The sequence below is a fragment of the Uranotaenia lowii genome, chromosome 1 (genome assembly GCF_029784155.1).
Source record: "Uranotaenia lowii strain MFRU-FL chromosome 1, ASM2978415v1, whole genome shotgun sequence".
Taxonomy (NCBI): domain Eukaryota; kingdom Metazoa; phylum Arthropoda; class Insecta; order Diptera; family Culicidae; genus Uranotaenia; species Uranotaenia lowii.
The window spans coordinates 124,369,438-124,391,633 of record NC_073691.1 but is presented as its reverse complement, the minus strand read 5'-3'; the positions used below and the strand labels follow the sequence as shown (position 1 = coordinate 124,391,633).

At 38.2% G+C, this 22,196-nt stretch overlaps 1 protein-coding gene across 1 annotated transcript in view; it reads right to left on the bottom strand.

Moving 5' to 3' along the window:
• LOC129739768 (high-affinity choline transporter 1) overlaps positions 1-22,196 on the bottom strand; it is a 103,028-nt gene that overhangs the window by 5,299 nt on the left and 75,533 nt on the right. The window contains exons 3-9 of the mRNA XM_055731288.1: positions 19,393-19,500; positions 18,788-19,242; positions 12,466-12,595; positions 12,078-12,399; positions 11,963-12,005; positions 3,025-3,254; positions 2,843-2,954 (exon numbers count right to left, since the gene is read on the bottom strand). Of these exons, the coding sequence (XP_055587263.1) occupies positions 2,843-2,954; positions 3,025-3,254; positions 11,963-12,005; positions 12,078-12,399; positions 12,466-12,595; positions 18,788-19,242; positions 19,393-19,500 (1,400 nt within the window). The remainder of the gene's footprint in view (positions 1-2,842; positions 2,955-3,024; positions 3,255-11,962; positions 12,006-12,077; positions 12,400-12,465; positions 12,596-18,787; positions 19,243-19,392; positions 19,501-22,196) is intronic.

The window sequence follows — 22,196 nt, the reverse complement described above, 5'->3', positions numbered from 1 at the left end:
AAGTTTAATTAGTATAAAATTCAGGAAAAATGTTCAGTTAGGCTTCTGCTTTTCCAAATCCGAATTGCCGGGCCTTACGCTTGACCCCTGCCATCAGATTTTGTACAGCCACCTTGTCCACCTTCTTCGCCGCAGAAAGCCAGTTTGCCTTGAACTGCTGCTAGTCCTTAGCAGTTTTTTTGATTTTCTTTAGGTTCTGCTTGACAATAGCCCAGTATTTCTCTATTGGGCGGAGCTCTGGCGTGTTGGGAGGGTTCTTGTCCTTGGCAACCACCTGCACGTTGTTGGCGGCGTACCACTCCATGGCCTTTTTACCGTAATGGCAAGATGCCAAATCCGGCCAAAACAGTACGGAACAACCGTGTTTCTTCAGGAAAGGCAGCAGACGTTTATTCAAACACTCTTTCACGTAAATTTCTTGGTTGACAGTCCCGGAAGCTATGAAAATGCTGATTTTCAAGCCACAGGTACAGATGGCTTGCCAAACCAGATATTTCTTCGCAAACTTTGACAGTTTCATGTGCTTGAAAATATCTGCTACCTTTCCCCTTCCTTTTGCCGTATAAAACTCCTGCCCCGGAAGCTGCTTGTAGTCGGCTTTGACGTAGGTTTCGTCGTCCATTACAACGCAGTCAAACTTCGTCAGCATCGTCGTGTTCAGCCTCCGGGATCGAGCTTTGGCCGTCGTATTTTGTTTATCATCGCGATTTGGAGTCACTACCTTCTTGTAAGTCGTTAGTCGATAGCCCGGCTCGTTTTTTGGCTCGATGCACGGTTGTAGACGATACACCCAGCTTATTTGCGGCATCTCGGAGAGAGAGGTTAGGGTTTCGCTTGAAACTACCGGTAACTCTCTTTGTCGTCTCAGTGGCTTCCGGTTTTCGATTTCCCTCCGATCCAAACTTCCTGGCTGTCGACAAACGTTCCCCAAACACTTTAATTACATTTGTAACGGTTGATTTGGCAACTTTTAGCAATTTTGCCAGCTTTGCGTGCGAGTAGCTCGGATTTCGCGATGCGCGAGCAAAATTTTGATACGCTGCTCTTCTTCCTTGGACGGCATTTTGACAACTGAAGAGTGGATTCCAAAATCAAAATAGGAGCAACATTCTACACTTCGCTACTCTTCGCTCGGACACGTTATTACTGTAATTGTTTAACATAAGGAATTGTTCGAAAGACGTGTTCGCTTGGTTTACATTATGTTTTCTCGTCAGTATTCGGTCGGATACGTGCTCTCTGAAACGGTTCGAAGTAAAGATTAGAGTGTTTCGTCCCGACATGAGTGCTATTCATCGTACCATTCCTTTTTGTTCGAAGGTATTGAAAAGCTTGCGAAAATACAGGAGGAGTATGTTTATCTCACCACGGAAAATCAACCCGTTACATTGGAGGACACACATCAAGGTAGATTTTAAAAAGAAATGAAAAATGTTCTGTGTTTTACAAAACGCGAGAAACAACCTTGTGAACCTACGGTAATAGCTTCAATATTGGAATGATTTGCTTTTTCCAATCGATTGTGCATATTTCGTTTTCACAGCAATGATCATATGTCTCAACGACTTTGATCTACAGTGATGTGCAGTTATGTTGAATCAATGGATAATTTCCATCAGTTGCTATTATTTTTCAATGCTGCATCCATAGGTAACTGGTTCACATCCGGCTCGAAGCACCAAGCGGGCGGCATGTTGTGGAACGAACCACCCTAACATGAGACGAAATGACCCTGTAGCAACATGGCGATACTGCGCGCATTAATGGCGGTAATCATCATCGTTTTTTCCTCGGAAACGAGCTTACGAAGGGTCCAGCGAAAGTCAGCCCAAGGCTCGGCCTCTTTTTCCTGCAATCCATCGACGGAACAGGTAACCGAATCAGCGGCCTTCATCAGAAGCCCACGATGGGCTCAGTCAGACGCCTATGGGCCAAAGTCAGATGCCTAGAACGGCAAGTGTTTGTCAAAGTCCATAATTGTAGTTTAGTTACTAAGTCTTAATACAGTCCACTTCAGTTTGTCAATGGTTTTGAATGAGTGCGGTTTTTTATTTCACCAGAGAATATATGATGCTATCGATCTGGCCTGGAGGACGAATGACCAAGTTGGTTAAAATCCTCTATAAATAAACAAAATAGAATAGAATAGAATAGCTATCGATCTGAACCATCAGGGGCGATCCTGAACAATAATTCACATTTTGTTAGATTTGTCAAACAAAGTGCAATAACTCAAAAAATCAAATTTTTAATTTTTTTCTAAATAACAAGTTTGTTGTTTTGTTCTTTTGGCAATTTTTTCTAGAACATTTGATCATGTAAGACAATCCAGTTACGAGATACAGCTGAGGAATCAAGAATCCTTATTCTCCCTTACTGAAATCTGCAATCCAATTTGTCTGGTAACTTTCAAAGAACCGTTCCCAAGTTGCTATGCTATTTCGTCAATACATTTCGTCAGTAAGAGATGCGCAGTTATTCACAAAGAAGCTTGACATTATTTCTTGCAACTTTCAAAGAACCATCTGCAATCAATCAGCAAAACGGATAATGTTTGCTGGTTTCCAACAATGATTGGTAGATATTGCTGAACTCTTTCAGCAATTATTTTTGCTGGAAATCAAATGAAAATCTTAGTGTACTTTTGATACTGTTTTCAGTGTTGTAATATACTGTGTATGACCTTTTGTATGACCTACATGATCAGATATTTTCATTCATTTGCATGGTCGTCTACATACGATTCTTAACTAAATTTAACATGCAAATGCATATTTTTTAAAACAATCAAATTGTTGAGAAAAAAACGATCGATTTTCCTCTATTTTGTGAAAGTGCTTACCTGTTCGCCTGAATCGGAAGGCTCTCCAACGCGATGCAATTCCTCGGGGATGTTGACCACACAGCGGAAATAATCGTAATTGGGGGCAAGACGACCCGTTTCAAACACCCATCTGCAGAACGAAAGATAAATCGGTTAGCAACTAATTACCTGTCATAATGTGTACTAATTAATAAATTTACTTCGTCCACCAGGAAACCCCGACGAGCGTAACCAAACTCATGATCATGGCCATCGTACGGAAGGGGAACATCTGCATGTTGGTTTCGGCATTGTAGCCCGGGTAGTAGATCAGCGGGGACAGTCCCAGCATCGGTTCTCCACCGGACAAACGTACCAGGAATGCTATTATGTAAGCGGCCAGACTTCCGTAGGTGTTGCAGTGCTTCTTGAAATGTACCACCATCAGCAACTATCGGAAGGGAGAGGAAGAGTAGAAACAAAAAGAGCAAACACATGACAAACCATTAAAATCGTCGTAATCAAATCATGCAAACCATTTGTCATCAAAATGACAATCGAAAAAGTCCCTTATTTTTCTTCCATCCGTTCCGAATAGCAGTAGAGAGGAAACAAAGATAATGGGGATCCATCGAAGGTAAATTTTCCCATCGGATGAGCACCCTTGTGGGACAATGGAATAACGGATCGCCTCTTCTTCCCAACCAGAAACAGATTCAGAATAGAATGAAGCCTTTGACAGTGACTGATTGAATAGTTGTATCACAAAAATGAAAATAAAGAAAAATCCGTGGGCGTTATGTTCCTTTGATTTCATCATTGATTAAATTGACTTATCAGAATCAAAATAGAATTTATGGGTTTTGGATAACATTCTCCCTCTAATTTAAGAGAACCATTCTTATATCTTATTTTGAATCCTAAAACTGAATTTGGCAATGTAAATCGATACTGAAATGCTGGAATTTCACTTTCTTTACTGTTTATTTTTTTACCATCAAAACAAATCTTCAAAGATCTTTTTAATACCTTTTCTACAGTTGAGTAAGTCCAAACGATATTATACACTCAAAAATATATATTATCAGCTTGATTCAAACATCTTAGATTTGTGCATTTTTATTTTCGGCGCCCCGTTTAATCAAGATTGTTGTGTTCTGTACTTTTCTGTTAACTTTTACGAATGTGATACACAAAGCCAAGTAAACCAGCGTGAACATAGAGATAAAATTTCATCTGGTGTTTTTTCGCCCAATTTGCGCCCCATAATGATATTATATGTTTTCCCCTCTCCGTTCATTGTATTTCCGCTGCCTGGTTTTGTTCTTTTCCGCCTTTTCCTGAACTGAAACACGAGAAAAGCGCCCATACTAATGTCGAACAATATTCGGTGTACGGAGAAGCAAAAAAAAAACTGAACAGCTGGTAGTTTTTCACATCAGCGACCATTTTCAGTGGACAGGAGTACCTCTTCAATTTGCTCCCTTTTGTCGTGAATATGGTGAACTGAACCTCCGATCTCTCATTTCAAGAGTATGGCTGGTCCCCAAGGTTGCCGAAACCACAGAAAAATCTATAGTTTCACAGAATTTTGAGCCAAATTTCATCACAGAATCTGTGTCACAGAACACAGAATTTTTTGAATATTAACAAATTTGACAGAATTTTGAAATTTTGGACGTTTTTTCAAACTTTTTTTTTATGTCAATTCAAATTTTGGATAATTATCTTTGAATTGGAGAAATATTATTAGTGATAATGTTAATTGATTTTTCTTAAGTAGAATGTAGAAAAGTAGACTTTTGAATGAAATTAATGGAAAAGGCATCACAGAAAATCTTCATTGAATTTTTCGGAAAAATCACACAATGTCAGAAGTTTTTTTTCGTCAAAACACAGATTTTTTTCGGCAACCTTGCTGGTCCCGTGGATACTCGAACTGAACCATGATGAAACGATGGCTTCCTCCAAAGCTATCTTTAAATTTTAGCACACAGGCTCTATTTCAGTGAACTACTCTAGTCGGAGGCAGCGATGCCACAGTAATATCTGTATCATAAGTGTGTCTTTTTCTCGTCCATATGAATCCTCAAGTTACAGAAGGGGATAGACTGTTAACAACTGTTGGTACATATTCAAGCAACCAAAAGTCTCATATCTACTCAAACTCGTGTCCCCAAAGTTCGAATTTCGCTGAACAAAGGTTCCAAAGGGAATTGGTACCGAATTTACTCGAATGTGAGCATGAAAGTTACAATAGTCTTTTTGTGACACGGCAATCGCAAGTTATAAATACGGCCTCAAATATTCTTCTATGGACTTGCAGTTCCAAAAAGTTCCTTAAATAGCATTTTTGTGACATGTCAATCGCATCCATTTAGTATAAAAGTTACAAATTGGGTCTCATTCAGCCTTCTATGGACTTGAAGTTTACGCTCCTTTTTTTAAACTCAAAATTAAGTAGTTTTCGTTCAAAACAGCACTTCAGTGGCAGCCCTCAATTTTGAGTTTGACTGGGCAATCGCAAAACTATGTTCTGATTGGCATACTCAATACTAAGTTCGACAGCCGAACTTGAATTTATCCTTTTTATTCGAGGGTTGTTTATTTTCGGGGAATTAAAGGATGGTTAAATTTTTTGTACCCGCATGTTGCTGTTCCGGTATCTACATTGTATTGCAATTACAGAGCGGTGGAAAGTTTTGACACTCCCGGTCAAAGAAAACTTCCGGATGTTACTTCCCACGGGAAGTAAATAACATCCGGGAGCTTCCGGACATTCCAAGCCGCTCACCATATGATGACAATGACGGACAGAATTTTACGCTGACACGGTGGACATTCCGTTATGAAGTTCCTCATAGTCTTCCGGTAATTGTTCCGGAACGACAAAATTTTGTTAGTTGGTTGCTGTTCCTGTTCGAAGTGAACTCGCTAAGTGTTTTCAGTCCAACAAAGAGAGCTCAATTTTTAGTTCATACGGTCGAACTCAGCTTTGCTCCCTCGCCGAAGGGAAAAAAGGATCAATTTTGAGCTCACAGTTCAAACTCCGTTTTGAACCATCGCAAGGAGGAAAAAGGGTACTTAACTTTAAGTTCATAGAATCGAACTATGTTTTGAACGTCGGTCAAACTTAATTTTGAGTTAAAATTAAGGAGCGTGTTCCAAAAAATATCCTTCAATAGCCGTTTTTGTGAGATGTCAATCGAATCCATTCAGTATAAAAGTTACAAATTAGGTCTCAAATAGCCTTCTATGGACTCGAAGTTCTAAAAAGTTCTTCAATTAGCCTACATTGAGACATGTCCGCTATTTCATGAATATGAAATGTGAACGACATCACAAAATCAATAAATCATTTTTTGTAGCATGGAAATTGTTGAAATGAATAATTTATATTGAAATGTCAACTCAGAACTACTTAAAGCTAACTCGCAATGAACTGTTTTCGAAAAGAGTAAATTTTATGACTTATCACTTACCACGAATTTATCACACATTGAAAGTCAATTGAAGTAATTCATGAATTAAATATTGAAATTAACTGAAGAATTTGTATGATTTTATGCCTAACAGACCGAACGGAACGCCATAAACTTGATTTCGAGATAATTGAGTTCAAAGTTCACAGCCGTACCAATTAGTACCATTTCAAAAGATTTCTTATTCTTCCATTTATCCAACCAATTTAGACTCTTATCAAGACATTGAGGCTTTACTGATTAATATCTGATATCACATTTACTGGAAAATTGGATTTTAGTAACTGAATGTTTGCACACAGTTCCCTCTGGTCGAACCAAAGTGTTGAAAAAACCGCCATGCAAATCATTTGACTGGGCAATTTGTTCTAAACGTAGGAGCCTACTGATAGGCGCTTTACAAGCAGCGCCTGACGCTGGTGCTTGAAAATTTATTTTTTTTTCTTTGAGCCAGAGTGAACTGGCGAGGCATAACGTTGATCTGTACAACCCTCAAAATACTCTGCAAAGTGATCCTGAACAGGATCCAGGAGAAAATCGACGCTACACTCCGACGGCAACAAGCTGGATTCCGATCCGGACGATCATTTGTGGACCACATCACAACGCTACGAATAATACTGGAACAAATCAACGAATTCCAGGACTCTCTTCTGCTGGTGTTCGTTGATTTCGAAAAGCATTCGACCGACTTAACCATGAAAACATCTGGGCGGCTCTAAGGCGAAGAGGAGTACCAGAGAAACTAGTCAATCACATCAAAGCACAATACGAGGCATTTTCGTGCAAGGTCTTGCACGATGGTGTCTTGTCCGAACCAATCCCGGTAAGTGCTGGAGTGAGACAAGAATGTATTTTATCACCACTACTTTTTCTAATCGTAATGGATGACATTCTGACTGGATCGATCAACTGTGCAACGAACCGAGGATTGCCGTGGAATCCTTCAACAATGGATCAACTGAACGACCTTGACCTGGCTGACAATATTGTTTTGCTCTCCCAAACACAACCGGATATGCACAGCAAACTTAAAGACCTCACCGAAAGTTCCAAGGCAGCAGGTCTCAAGGTCAATGTCGGAAAGACCAAGTCGATAGAGATCAACACAGGAAATCCTTCCAATTTCATGGTAGCTGGGCAACAAGTCGAGGAAGTGAAGTCCTTCCAGTACCTTGGTAGCCAGATAACGCCTGATGGTGGTACCAGGAAAGACATCGAAACCCGGATCAGAAAGGCCCGATTTGAGTTTGCGCGTCTCCGAAACATCTGGCGGTCACGTTTAAAATACTAAATTAGTTTCTAGCAACTTGCAATTTTGAGGGGTATCTATATCTTGGTAATTGTAGACTACAGGTCACGTTATGTAATAGCTAAACCAATAAAATCGACGAATTATGATTCTGTAAAAGGGGTACTGAATGAATTATTTAAAAGAGAAGGTTTTCCTCGGTCGATCAAGTCGGATAACAGTCCTCCGTTTAGTAGTGAAGAGTTCAAAAGACATTGCCCTCAAAGAGGTATTCGGAACATATTCTCTACTCCGCTTTTTCCTCAGCAGAACGGACTGGTTGAAAGCTGTATGAAGCTTATCAATAAAGCGATGATTGTCGCGGTTTCAAATCTGTCATCTTATTTGGAGGAGCTCCAGTTGGCAGTTGAGGCTCACAATTCAGCTGCACACTCAATCACCGCCGTCCCTCCCGAAGAGTTTGATGTCAGGGCGTAAAATACGCAAAGGTCTTCCCTTGTTGCAATACACCAAGGTCAAGCATGATAACGAAGCGATTGATAAACGCGATACGGCTGCTAAACTGAGGGGAAAATGTCTAGAGGATAGCAAGCGATCTGCGAGAGAATGCCGTATTAAAGAAGGCGATGTTGTTATAACACAGCCACAGGCTAGAAAGAAAGGGGACGCAAGATTTTCAACGACTCGATATACGGTTGTTAGTGAAGAGAAGGGCAAGCTCATACTGACAGAAGACCTTGGTAATAATCTATAGCGACACGTTTCACAAGTCAAAAGAGTGGGACATTGGCGTCAACCTTATCGGGAGACGATTCAACAAATGTTCCGGAAAACTTACGTGCTACGAGAGAAAGAAAGACGCCGGGTTATCTAAGTGAAAACGTTTTATTCGTGGAGCAGAGACCGAGAAATTTGCTTTGGGATGAGGATGAAGATCGATTTTGGGATCAAGAGTTTGTCGATTTAGCTGAACAATATGATGATGAACGTGCGACGTTCGCAGACCTAAGAATTCGCCTTCAGGATGAACAGTCAGAGGAAGGGAGTGATCACTAAATAGCTCTGAATGTTACGTGGTTAATAAATTGCGTCTGAAAACACATAACGTCTGTTATGAATTGTAAAAATCCGAATCTCCGAATACTGGGGGCTACTATGGAAAGTCTCTTTGTTTCTTTTATTAGTGTAAGGGGGAGATGTGTAGCAGATGATTATTAGTGTCGTACCCATCGTTCAGAATCATCAGCTGTCAGGTTGCCGTTAAACGGTTTCTTCGTGTATGACAGCTTTCGCGAGTCAACGCGTACTCGTCTTCCCTCTCTCATCCGTCAGCAGAAAGCGTACGAGCGAAACAGCGCTCAGTTCTTCGGCAACGACGGCCTAGGTAAGTGGGCGTCTTCTCGGTCAGCCATACCGAACCGATTTAACCTCCACAGCGGTCACGCCAGATATCTCTACGAACGGCAATCCGAAACTTCAACTAAAACGTCAAATCCGTATTGTTGTACAGGTGTGAAACTTGGTGCAAATATGCGGTGACGACGCGAAAACTGCTAGTATTTGTGAATCGCTGCCTGCGGAGGATCATCCGCGCTTGGTGGCCTGGCAATTGGATCTCAAATGAGGAACTACATCGCCGGTGTCATCAAAGGGCGCTAGAAATCGAGATTCGGGAACGTAAGTGGAGATGGATTGGGCACACGCTGCGAAAAGATGAAAACGAGATTTGCGGAGAGGCGCTAGATTGGAATCCAGAAGGACATCGAAGAAGAGGCAGACCCAGAAACTTGTGACGGCGAGGCCTAAATAATCACAGAAATCCGAACTGTCCACGAGAACCTTGACTGGAACCAAATGAAGACACTGACTCAGGATAGTCAACAGTGGAGGTCTTTTACCATGGCCCTATGCGCCGTAGATTCGACGCGGGATCATTAAGTAAGTAAGTAGCAAGTTGTGTATATACATATAAGAGGTGTAACGATATGAGAAACTCCCGATTCAGCCATTTTGATTTGGTTACTATGGAGTACGTGGAGTTTGTTTACCAACAAAGCCCTCAGCTCGAACAAATTTTCCGATGTTTACAAACAAACTCACTGAACCTCCACGCGCTCTCTCGCCTACTTACTGATAAAGTCAGAGAAGCTTGTGTTCCAATAACCTTGGTAAGTAATTATGTATATTGTGTTTGCCGTGTCGATTTTTTTAAAAGGTTCATAACAATCGTTAAAAAAAAGAAGCCACCATTCATTATGATAACTAAAGTAAAATTTATGTTTGATGCATATGGCTGCTTACCAAAAAAATCGTTTTGTCAATGACTCCAAACTGAAGAAATAAATAATTGGTCTATCTTGATATTCAATGGCACATTATTATTTCAGTCGTATTCTTTTTCAATGAAGGATTCTATAAATCTTTTAAAAGCGCGCGAAATAGAATAAGTGAATTTATCGAACATTAGATAGGTCTATATCAATCATATCTTCTTTTTTGGTGCAACGGCCATGTTTTCTTCTTCAGAAATTTACTACAGATTTACTACGATATTTTGTCCATGATAAAAATACAAACATTTTGAATCCACGTTTTAACAAACTTAAAAGTTCATTACTGTGGGCAATACAATTTTATTAATAGCATGTTTTCAATCTCCCGAGCACGATGTGAGACTTATCACAACAGAAAAACATATTTAGCCCATGTTTAGTCAATCATGAGCCGAGAGAAATTTTCGTCGTTCATCCAGTAACATAAACGAAACATTAATTTGCAAACTACGTCAAGAAAAAAGTTGAGAAGCAAACTTATTCACTTGAGACAGAAATATAATATATAAATTCTTATCAAATCCTGATGGAACTCAATTTTTAAATGTATGTTCTTAAGAAAGATGTTTTGAAATGGTAAAACTGGAATTTAACAATTAACAGGTATAAACTGGCAGTGTTTTAAAAAGTTGTGGTAAGTTCAGTTTCTTCTGAACTGGAACACTTTTTTAAGTTCTAACTTTTATTGTTGAAGGATTGTTCAAATATTACTTTTAATTCCTTCGATGCCTCCGATCTGGTATTTGTGCCGTCGCAAAAGTAGTTTTTCTGCTTGTGACTCTCAGGCAAGATTGCCGAAATCACAGAAAAATCTGTAAAGTCACAGAATTTTAAGCAAATTTTCATCACAGAATCTGTGTCACAGTATTTTTTAACTTTGAATGGATTTACAAAATTATGATTTTTTGGCAATTACATTTCTTAGATTTTTTACATTGAACTAAAAATGTTTGATAAGATTGGTAATTTTAATTGATTTTTCTCAACTTGGATGTAAAAAGGCTAAATTTATCATGAATTTTCAATGAAATTGAAGGAAAAAGCATCACAGAAAACCATCACAGAATTTTTGATTAAAATCACAGAAATTGAGATTTTTTTCCTCAAAAACACAGAATATTTTTCGACAACCTTGCTCTCAGGATCAGAAAACGTCAAAATTCAAGGCAGTTATTGTATGTGATGCTTACGATGAGATTCATCAACATCATAGTGAAATTCAAAGAAGAAAATCTCACTCATAAAAATCTTAAACTCATGAGATTTTGCAACCTTGGTTGGATACCTTGGACTAAGCTATTCAAAGCGAATAGAAAGCGCCTTTCATTATGCAATGTTATGTACCAAAAAAGATTCCGCGTTAATTTTTGGAATGGCTAAGAGTTTTTAAATAAAAAAATAACTCTATATGCCTTTGAAATTTTTGTAACATTTTTTTTTCTTTTTCCTAGAACACTTGCATGTATGAGCTAAGCAGGACTAAAACAAGTTTTTCACATGGAACTGATTATTATCTGATTCGAGCGACCTGTTCCCACGTTTCCCATCGCCCTTTATGGGTTCTTCTAATAAGAAAAGCGATCACAATAAATTTACATGCACCGGAGCTAAGTAATGGAGGGTACTTAAATATGAAATTATGTATTTGTTACACATTCAGGCTTCAGTGGTGGAAAAAAAACGAGCGACCACCTTCAACAATCTTGTTTCCTTTTTATCTCCTAAGTGGTACATCGACATCGGTTCAAATACGTACACGAATATGTTACTCCGAATGTTCACGTTAATAGTTGAAACCAACCGTATAGGGTGGATATGACTGAGACTGGGGCTCCGAACGATGTATTTATATATTTATGAGAAACGATGGTTCGTTTTCTTTCGAACCTGTCTGAATTTTCAAAGCAGCAGCAGAGTTTCGTTCGAACTTGATAGAAAAATTTCTTGTCCGCACCCTCGTATCAAAAGGACTCGAAATTGTCCCCCTGCAGCTGTTCACGGAAAATGTGCTGCCTCAAGCCTAACCTTGGGTGGGTGGCATTTTTTATGCATCGAACGTTAGCAGAAGAAAAACGGTGGGGTCAAAACTTACCTGAGGGAAGAGAATGCAGTACACCAAATCGGAGCACATTGACCTAGAAATAGAAACAAAAGAAAAATAATTAGAAAAAAAACCATCAGTTTTAGATTTTTGGGAAATTACTCACCACAAGCCGTAGATCGAGGGAATGGTTAGCGCCATGATGGTGGACAGAACGCCCACGACAAGAATTGACACACGCATCACCCAAATAATTTCCATCTCCGAGGCCCGCTGCCGGAAGATGAGCCTGTAGACGTTTCGCGCGAACATCGACGAGGCCGATAATACTGATGAATCGGCAGAGGACATGACGGCGGCCGAAACCGCACCCAGTCCAAAAAAGGACACAAAGTCCGGCGTCAGGTACTGGAGCACCATCGGCAGGATCATGCTGGTTTCCGTTTCGGTCAGCGGCCAAGGGCCCTTGTAGTCGGTCTCGTTCCATGCTGGCGGATGAAGACACCGACATAAATTAGATATAACAGTAGAAAAGCAGTAATTTCAACACTTACGGGTGGCCTTGGCGATGGCCCCAATCAGGACCGGTGGAATAGCCATCAGGATGCACCCGAACGCTGCCACGTAGGATAAAACTTGCGCTCGACCAGCGGTTTTACTGGAAAGAACCCGTTGGAAGTATACCTGCAACGAGAGTAGCAATTTTGTGGGACAGTTAGTGGTAAGTTGGTAAGTACTCTTGTGTTCGCTTTCTTAATATTTTTCAATCAGCTTAATGAAACCCAATAGAACTGGAATTGAATGCAGTACTAGGTATATGTATGATTAATATAAGCACCAGCTAGATAAACCACAGCACTGGATTTGGTAAACTCAATTTTTACACACCTAATTTAGGGTTACCATATCCTGCTACGCCAAAAAGAGTACATTGAGAAATATTTTCAAAATTGTTAACACAAACGCCATTTATTCAAAGCCATGATGTTTTAGGTCATTCAAATAGCGTCAATTTGTTGCAAGATATGTGACTTAATTGACAAATAGATTAAAAACGTTTCAATTAAATACATACTGAGAAGCACACGAAAGTTGATAAAAAAAAATTTTTTAATAGTTTTTTTAGAGGCGTAGTTTTTTACTCTTCATAAACATTATTGCTGATTCGTTCGCTTTTGATTTTTGCACTATGTTTTTGTTGTTGTTATACATATTGCCTACTGTTTAGGAGTTCATTGCATACTGAAAGGCGCTAATTTTGAACGAAAAATCCAGATTGAAATCGTTATTTCTTCCATAGGAATCCATCCTTTGAAACATTTAACAAAATAAGCACAACTGAAGTGTTTTTTATGCAACGAATGCATAAAAAGTTGTAGTTTTTGGATTTATAAGAATACAATCTTCATGTTCCGATACATGAATTACATGAAATAATTTAATTTATATGAGAAAATATAATTTATTTCCTTTCACCAAGAAAATAGAGTACATTTGGTAGAATTTTACAAAAAGAAGAGTACGCTCATTTTTCGATCGAAAAAGAGTACATGTACTCTTAAAATAGTACGTATGGTAGAGTACGTAAGATCTCATGTTAAATTTGGGCCAGATCGGATCACGGGAAGGGGTTGCTTAACGAGCTTGAAGTTTGTATGGGATTTCGAGACATTTGGCTCGGAAGAAACATGAAAAACCTGTTTTAATCAATAACTTTGGTTCTCGTTGGCCGATTTCTTTCAAAAACGGTTTTTCTTAAAGGATGATATTCATCATTGTCAATGAGTCGGGGCGGTCGAATATATTGACGCCTCATTAACAGTAATGAATACCACCGTAAACAAGTTAGCCCATTTTTGAAGCCTTATAACTTTTTTATCTTAACTCTTATCGAATTGCAGTCCTCGGATGAAATATTTGTCATAATTGAGGCTTTTAGAAAAATTGTTTTTGAAAGAAATCGGCCGACGAGAACCAAAGTTATTGGAGTTATTGTTTTTTTTTATTGGCATCACAAATCGTACAGTCGAAACGGCATGTATTTCACATTGAGTGTCTGGTCGGGCATTTAGTCGCCTCATTAAAACAGTGATGAATGTCACCCTTAAAAAAGTTAGCCAATTTTTGAAGCTTAATAACTTTTTTATCTTAACTTTAATTGAAATGAAAACTTTGGATGAAATATTTGTCATATTTTAGGCTTTAAGAAAACCCGTTTTTGAAAGAAATCGGTCGAAGGAGACAAAAGTTATTGACGAAAAACTGGTTTTTCATGTTCCTCTCGAACAAAATGTCTCAAAATCCCATACAAACTTCAGGCTCGTTGAGCGACCCCTTCCCGTGGTCCGATCTGGCCCAAATTTGGCATGAGATCTTGTACTAAACCCAGGATCAATTTTAGCCTGCAGCGTATACCTTTTTCAAAAGTCGGGTCATTTGGGGCAGTCTAATGGATACACATACATGGTGTTTTGATAGAAGGTCCAGCAGTTGATCGGCAGAGCTCGATTGCTCGTGTTCGCCGATTTCATCATGTTCACCGTGGTGAAATTGGATAACGCGCCATTTTACTGAAGCGGAGATTGCAGGTTCAAGTCCTGCCGGTGAGCCGTTGTATCTTCGAAAATTTCATGATATCTACGGTTTATGTTCTTTCGTTCTTTGATACCTCATGTTTCTATAATTCTTTCTTTCACCTACGAAAATATGATTATTTTCAGGTACAAAGATGAACCAAGCGATTTCATAACATCAGTATTGATTATAAATATTTATTTCAAATTAGGTTAGGGTTACCATACGTACTCTTTTAAGAGTACATGTACTCTTTTTCGGTCGAGAAATGAGCGTACTCTTCTTTTTGTGAAATTTCACCAAATGTACTCTTTTTTTATTGAAATGCATTTGATCTGAAGAATCTACGTATTTCTTCCATTTTATGAGGTTGTTCCACATTTTATGCTAAAACTACGAAAGAAATACGACTTACAACAAATTACTTTAACATCTTGTTTTCATTAACATGCGTTTTAGTCGTAATAAGGTCAGCGAGATAAGCGCCTTTGAGTATGCAAACACTAATCAATATGTACACAATTAAGATAATATGTTCAAATGTGCAAAAATCTCAAATATTTTTTTAGGTTTTATTTTTGACACTTTACCACACCGTTATGGCATTTGTGTATAATCTCAAATAATGATTGTAAAGTAAGTGTACGCGTTTTTGTGGTTTGCAAGCATAACATCTTAATACACTGAGGTTTTTTTTTACGCGGTATTTCGTCCCGCGTAAAAAAAAACCGCGTAAAAAAAACCGCGTTAATTCGAAAATCCGCGTAAAAAAAACCGCGTTAATTCGAAAATCCGCGTAAAAAAAACCGCGTTAATTCGAAAATCCGCGTAAAAAAAACCTCGTTAATTCGAAAATCCACTGTAAAAATCCATTTTAATTAAAAAATTCAAACAAAACAGCACGTTACTAAAAAAAACGCGTAAGAACCATGATTATTTAAAAATTTGCGTACAATGATAGTTTATTTTTAAGATAAAAAACAAAATAAGTTAGATTAATAGAATAGTAGAATATAGTGAGGCTTATTTGACAGTGTGGAATTCAGATCGTCTCATGTCTCATGTCTCATGTCTCAGGTCTCATGTTACATGTCTCAGGTCTTAGGTTTCATTTCTCAGGTTTCATGTCTCAGGTCTCATCTTCCATGTCTCAGGTCTCATGTCTCAGGTCTCAGGTCTCAGGTCTCATGTCTCAGGTCACATGTCTCATGTCTCAGGTCTCAGGTCTCATGTCTCATGTCTCAGGTCTCATGTCTCATGTCTCAGGTCTCAGGTCTCATGTCTCATGTCTCATGGCTCATGTCTCATGTCTCATGTCTCAGGTCTCATGTCTCAGGTCTCATGTCTCAAGTCTCAGGTTTCAGGTCTCATGTCTCAGGTCTCATGTCTTAGGTCTTATGTCTCATGTCTCAGGTCTCATGTCTCAGGTCTCATGTCACATGTCTCAAGTCTCAGGTCTCATGTCTCAGGTCTCAAGTCTTAGGTCTTATGTCTCATGTCTCAGGTCTCATGTCTCAGGTCTCAAGTCTCAGGTCTCATGTCTCATGTCTCGTGTCTCAGATCTCGAGTCTCATATTTCAGGTCTCAAATCTCAGGTCTCATGTCTCAGGTCTCAGGTCTCAAGTCTCAGGTCTCAGGTCACAGATTTCATGTATCACGTTCTTTGTCTCAGAGCTAAGATTTTCCCAACTACAAAAAGATTCTATGTAAGTGTTTTCCTTTGAAAAAGTCTTAGAATATTTTCTCTGAAAAACCGCGTTAATTCGAAAATCCGCGTAAAAAAAACCGCGTTAATTCGAAAATCCGCGTAAAAAAACCGCGTTAATTCGAAAATCCGCGTAAAAAAAGCCGCGTATAAAAAAACCGTGTAAAAAAAACCGCGTAAAAAAACCTCAGTGTACTGATATCTCTTCGAATAATCCAAGTTTTGCATAACCTTAACAAATAGAGAGAATAAGAATGGAAATATCTCGGTTTCCAATTACAGTAGAACCCCGCTTATTCGAGGTAGAAGGGGCCTCCTCAGAAAATACGAAATATATACATCCTTTTTCTTCTGTTTTGCATACCATCCGGAAGCAAAGCTCCATAGTTAGATGAACCTTGTATCAACCTGATGGCTGGGAGCTCAGGAAACAAGAGTTATATCACTGACCATACTGACTGGACACTCGATTTCGTTTTCTGGATAATTTTTCCAGAAAAAAAAAAACAAAAAAAATCATTTTTCTAACAGTACGCAATGTCGATTCCAGAGTGCGCATCGATCGATTTGAAGAAATGCTATCCCAGTTAGGAAATGCCACCCAACTTTGAAAATAAAACACGCAATTTCTACGATAAAATCGGGCTAAATAGGACCATTTTTCCTACAGGGCATTTTTTGTCAAATTTTTCAGGTTCGCCACCTGCCGTCGGTATTGCGAACCTGCAAAAGCTGACAACAAAAAATTAGACAGAAAATGGTTGAATTTTTGTTCTAAGAGTCAAATCAATTTGATCATTGGTTATATCGTCTCTCCTTACTTTTTTGGTGAATGATCTCAATGTACTCTTTTTGGTGTTGCGTGATCTGGTAACCCTAAAGGCGGATCAACGTCTGTCTCAGGAAATATCTGTTTCTCTTAGCCTAGGGTTACCATACGTACTCTTTTAAGAGTACATGTACTCTTTTTCGATCGAAAAATGGGCGTACTCTTCTTTTTGTGAAATTTTAGGGGAGAGTGGGGTATCGTGGGCCATGGGGAAACGTGGGCCACTTTTAATATCTCAGATGTGTGTTGAGATAAAAATCTCAAACCAACTGCCATCGTCGTCGCTTTGCATGAGCATATATTCCTATATGTTGTTGACTGAACAATATGCTCCAATCGAACCAGCGCTCGCAATAGAAAACTTCATTCGAGCCGGCCGTACATTTCCTTTTATCCGATCAAGGTACGAAAAACACGTGCTTCGATCCATCCAAATATCATTGTATAGATCAATGCAAAGTCAGCCTATCGACTTTGCTTCTTCTAGACAATGATACGGTGCGGGACAAATGGTCTTGTGCGGCAAGAAGTTTTCTCAAATCACGCTCTTGGCTCATTTTCAACATTTTTCATGCTTCCTAATCTAATTTATCCGTCTATAATTTTCATTACTTTTACTTGAAATTCTTCCTGTTAGAATGTATACTTCACCGAAATGCCATTAATTATTAAATTAAAAAAACTAGGAAAGGAATACAGCTCACAACAATTAATATTATTAGCGCTCACTTTTTATAACGACAAAAATGCATGTTTATTAAAACAAAATGTTAAAGTTATTAATTTAATAACTTTAACAATTTTGTTTTAATAAACATGCATTTTTTGTCGTTATAAAAAGTGAGCGCGATAAGCGCCTTTGAGTATGCAAACAGTAATCAATATGCACAAAATTTAGGTAAAGTAGAAGAATAGTTTAAAGAAAATTTATAATTGTCATGTGAGTTAACCTCCAAGACATTAACAGTATTTGATTAAATGGAAATATCTCGGTGCCACCTCAGATAGCACAAAATATGTACAGTATAACCCCGCCCATCCAAGTCTCTGCGTTATCCGAGCCACCATTCTTATCCAAAATCCATGTAAAAATGTCTTTTATCATCGCGATATATTTATAAGCTGTTGAATTGACGTCTATGGCAAGTTTAAAATCTAAACTTGCCAGAAAAGTCGATTAAATATAAAATTGAAATTCATGTAAGAACCGGGCTTTGCGCCTGGATGATATGCAATACCAGAGCAAAAGGGTTTGTCAATGTATTTCGTTTAATTCACTTATCCGTGGTGGTACCTTGGCCGACGAACTCGGGTAAGCGGAGTTCTACTGTACAACATTTTGCATACCATCCGGGCGTAATACTTGATAATATACGGATCTTGAGTCAACCTGATGGCTGGGATAAGGCAGGAGCTCAGAAAACCAGAGCTCGGATAAGCGATGAAGCGATGATCCCAATGTACTCTTTTTGGTGTCGCGGGACATGGTAACCATAATCTAGACTTAAGCAAACTGTAAACATGCAAAACGAGTTTGGCTCCTTAAATCCTCAGGTGTAAGACGTTTCAAATAAATAAAATACAAAAAAAATAAGTTAAATATTTTTACAATAAAAAACTAACAGCTAATTACTCTTAAAGTTTTTCGCGATCTAGAACTTCAAGCTGTCGAAATAGCATTAATGTTAAAGAACAAATACAGAAAGTTTCGTTTTAACAGAATGAGTTGAATTGAATTTGAAGTACAAACAATCGACTATTCTCTTACCTGCCACGGGATGCCCCCGAATATCAGCAGCAGACCGTAATCGGCATAATACCAGTGGAAGCCCTCGCCAACTTCCCCAATCCAGTCCACCTCCATGGACGAGAGGCTCTTGACGTGGTCGTTGGCCCAGGCAAACGGAATACACATCCACAGCCCGATGAAGATACAGAACAGCTGGATGACGTCGGTGTAGGCCACCGAGTAGAGACCCCCAAACAGGGTGTAAAAAACCGCAATGCAAGCGGACAGGATCACCGAGGTCTCCTGTTCCATGTCGATGATGACCGACAGGGTGGCTCCAAGGGCGGCCAAAATTCCCGCCGCCCAGAATACCTCACCGCACAGGGCCGGCAAAAACAGCAATCCTCCCATGCGCTCCCCAAAGCTGTCCTGCAGCGGATCCAGCATGGTGATGTAACCCTGTTTTCGCATCGGATTGGCGAAGAAGATTCCACCTGGCCGATGAAGAAGCGAGAAACAATTACGAGGATTTCGTTGATAAGCTTTAAATGGCAAATATGTATGTGTAGCCGGTATGACACCGTCTTCCTTCTTTTCTTGTTTAAGAAGATAGAAAGAATCGATGGAAGGTTTTTTTCACTTACCGAAAACCAAACTTAAAGCATAGCCAAACGGTGCCTGGCACCAGACTAAGCCGGATGTGTAGATGGCTTCTGCTGTTCCGTTGATGTAGCCTCCGCCGACCCATGTTGCTGTAAACGAAACAGAAAACAGTTCTTACATGTAATTCTATTTTTAATGCAACGATATTAACCCTCTAGAGCTAATTGTTTTACGCTGAAGAAGTCTCAGAAGCTAAGTTTTATGATTACAAACAACTTTTGTTCTACGTAAAACTTAAGAGATGAGGAAAAAATTTTGACATTTTTTTTAAATTGCACAAGCACAGGGGCCAAGAAACTAGATTTTCAGTAGGGGAGAGTGGGGATACTTTATCCCCTTTTCTTATTTTAACCATATCTTTCTGGAAAAATTTAGCAACTCGCCGTCTTTGACATTTTCTGACAGCTTGTAACTTCAAATTTCTATGCTCCAAAAATTAGATCGAAACTTGAACCCGTTGATGAACTAGAAGCATTTTTGTGGGAGTAAAAAAATTGCGATTTTTCTGAAGTTAGAGGAGACTTGATCCCCTAATGAAGGAGACTGGATCTTTTATTCAGGAAGCCCTAATCCTTGTATAAAAATCAAACAAAACCCAAGATAGAATGTCAATTGACTATTTTGGTCATGTTTGTACTCATTTCACAATTTATAGCAGACATAAGAAGAAAATTCTATAACTTTGTCTCAACTCTAATAACATTGCATACCTAAAGGCGCTATTTTTTATAATTAAAAGAAAATTAATAATTTTGGCTCTTTTCTTCAGACAATTGTTTGATAAATATTAGTTTTTGGATAAATATTAGTAATTTCGTAATCAGCAATCAAAACGATCAATTCAGAAGAAGAATATGCCGTTTGGAAGGGGGATCAATTGTACCCAACTCTAGGGGATCAATTGTACCCATAATCAACATTTTAGAAATTTTTTTCTGAAAAAAGTAGAGAGTTTTCCATTGCTTTGAAAATATGGCATTATGAAGTTCATTTTACGCTCGAACGATTGATACTGTTTGCGTAGAGCCGAAGTAGGAGTAGTAGTAGTAGTGGTAGTTTAAATTAGTATAACAGTTACCCACACGTCAAAGTAGATCCATCCGAAAGTGATCTAATCGAGCTTTCGGATGGATAGAAGCTCTGTTCACTGCTCGAACAGATGCTTTTTCCTCTCTCAAAACAACACTCAGATAAATCTTATATGTATTGATAGGAAGAATAGGAAAGAGTTTCATGGTTTATATTAGTTTCTCCTATTCGCTTCTGAGGCTATTTATATTAATAGAAATCACTTCAAACCAAACCGCCGCCGTATTCACTTCGCTCGCTAATAAACCCCCAATCAAACCGAAGAATAAAGTGTTTCGTTTAGTGAAACGATTAGTGTTTTCGGGTTTCTTTTCGCGTTCCGAAATAGTTCCGGTGCCAAAACAGATACATTGGAACAAATATTTTTTTCATAATTTTTCCATGTAAGGAACATTTTAAAGTGATGAAAAAAGATCTTCAAATTGCATTTTGTGAAATTTTTCAAACAAAGTTCAATTACCCAAACAATTATTTTGTTAAAATATTTTAAACTACAAGCATTGTTATTTTGCTCATTTTGGCACATTTTTCTAGAACATTTGATCTTTGTAAGACATTCCAGTTTCGAGATATAGCTAAGGAATCAAGTATCCCCTGGGATCAAGTATCCTCATTCTCCCCTACTTTTTCGGTTGTAGTTTTCACACACTTCAACAATTTTTCCCTAAATTTTGAAACATATTACTCATAGCTATATATTTATAAAGTTTTTGTTAAAATTCTTCCACAAATCAATGAAATATTTGAACTTGTATGAAAAGTGAGTAATGTGCATATTATTCGAATGTTTTATCTCTCCTTTCTAAGTTAGAATATTTTTTTCCCTTAAAAAATCGAATCAGAATGTCCTGTTTACAGTTCTTATGATCGTGAACGTGAACTCACCACAGTAAAAATATATTCCGCAGTGAAATGTCAAATCTCCATAATTAGCAACAGGTTTGTTCAATGACTCATACAAAATTGTTTTCGATCGGTAAATAACAGTTCATTCAACCAATGTTTCGAAACTTATTGAACCGATGCCCAAATTCAAATTCGAATTTCTTAAAAAAAAATGCATGAAGAAACAAAAATAATTATTGTTCTTCTTACAACACATTCAGATTTGAAAGCTATTGATTAAAAAAAGTTAATAGAAAATTCTTTATCTATGAACAAAATCTATACAAATGGATACCGTAAACTGATTCATAATAACATAATTCATTTTTGAACATTTTGGAAGAGGGTTGCTTTTTTGTAACACTTAGAAGTTTTAAAATACTTACTGAGGTAAGGAGTAGGTTTAAAGCATGATAAATGATAGCAGAAAATTCAAACGACATTAGTGGCTATAACTAAATGTTTGTTACAAAACCAGATTTCATGTATCGGGGTAACTTTGATCACAATGCTGGTTTTTAAAGTATCTCAACATCTTCAAAATTATTGTTTCGATGCCAATTAGCACAGAAGGCTTGAAACATCAGTAACAGTAATTTTTTGTTTGAACTCCATTGAATTTTCCAACGTTTTCTTCAAAAATGAATATAGTCAAAATATGGACAATGTTGCTGCATACATTAAGGGAAAAACATTATAAATATTTCTAAATATTTTTTGGACTCAAGAACAAATGAAATTTTACCATCATGCAATTCCCTAGATCCTCCCACTGTTTCTATGTTCTTTTTTTATTCAAACTGAACCATTT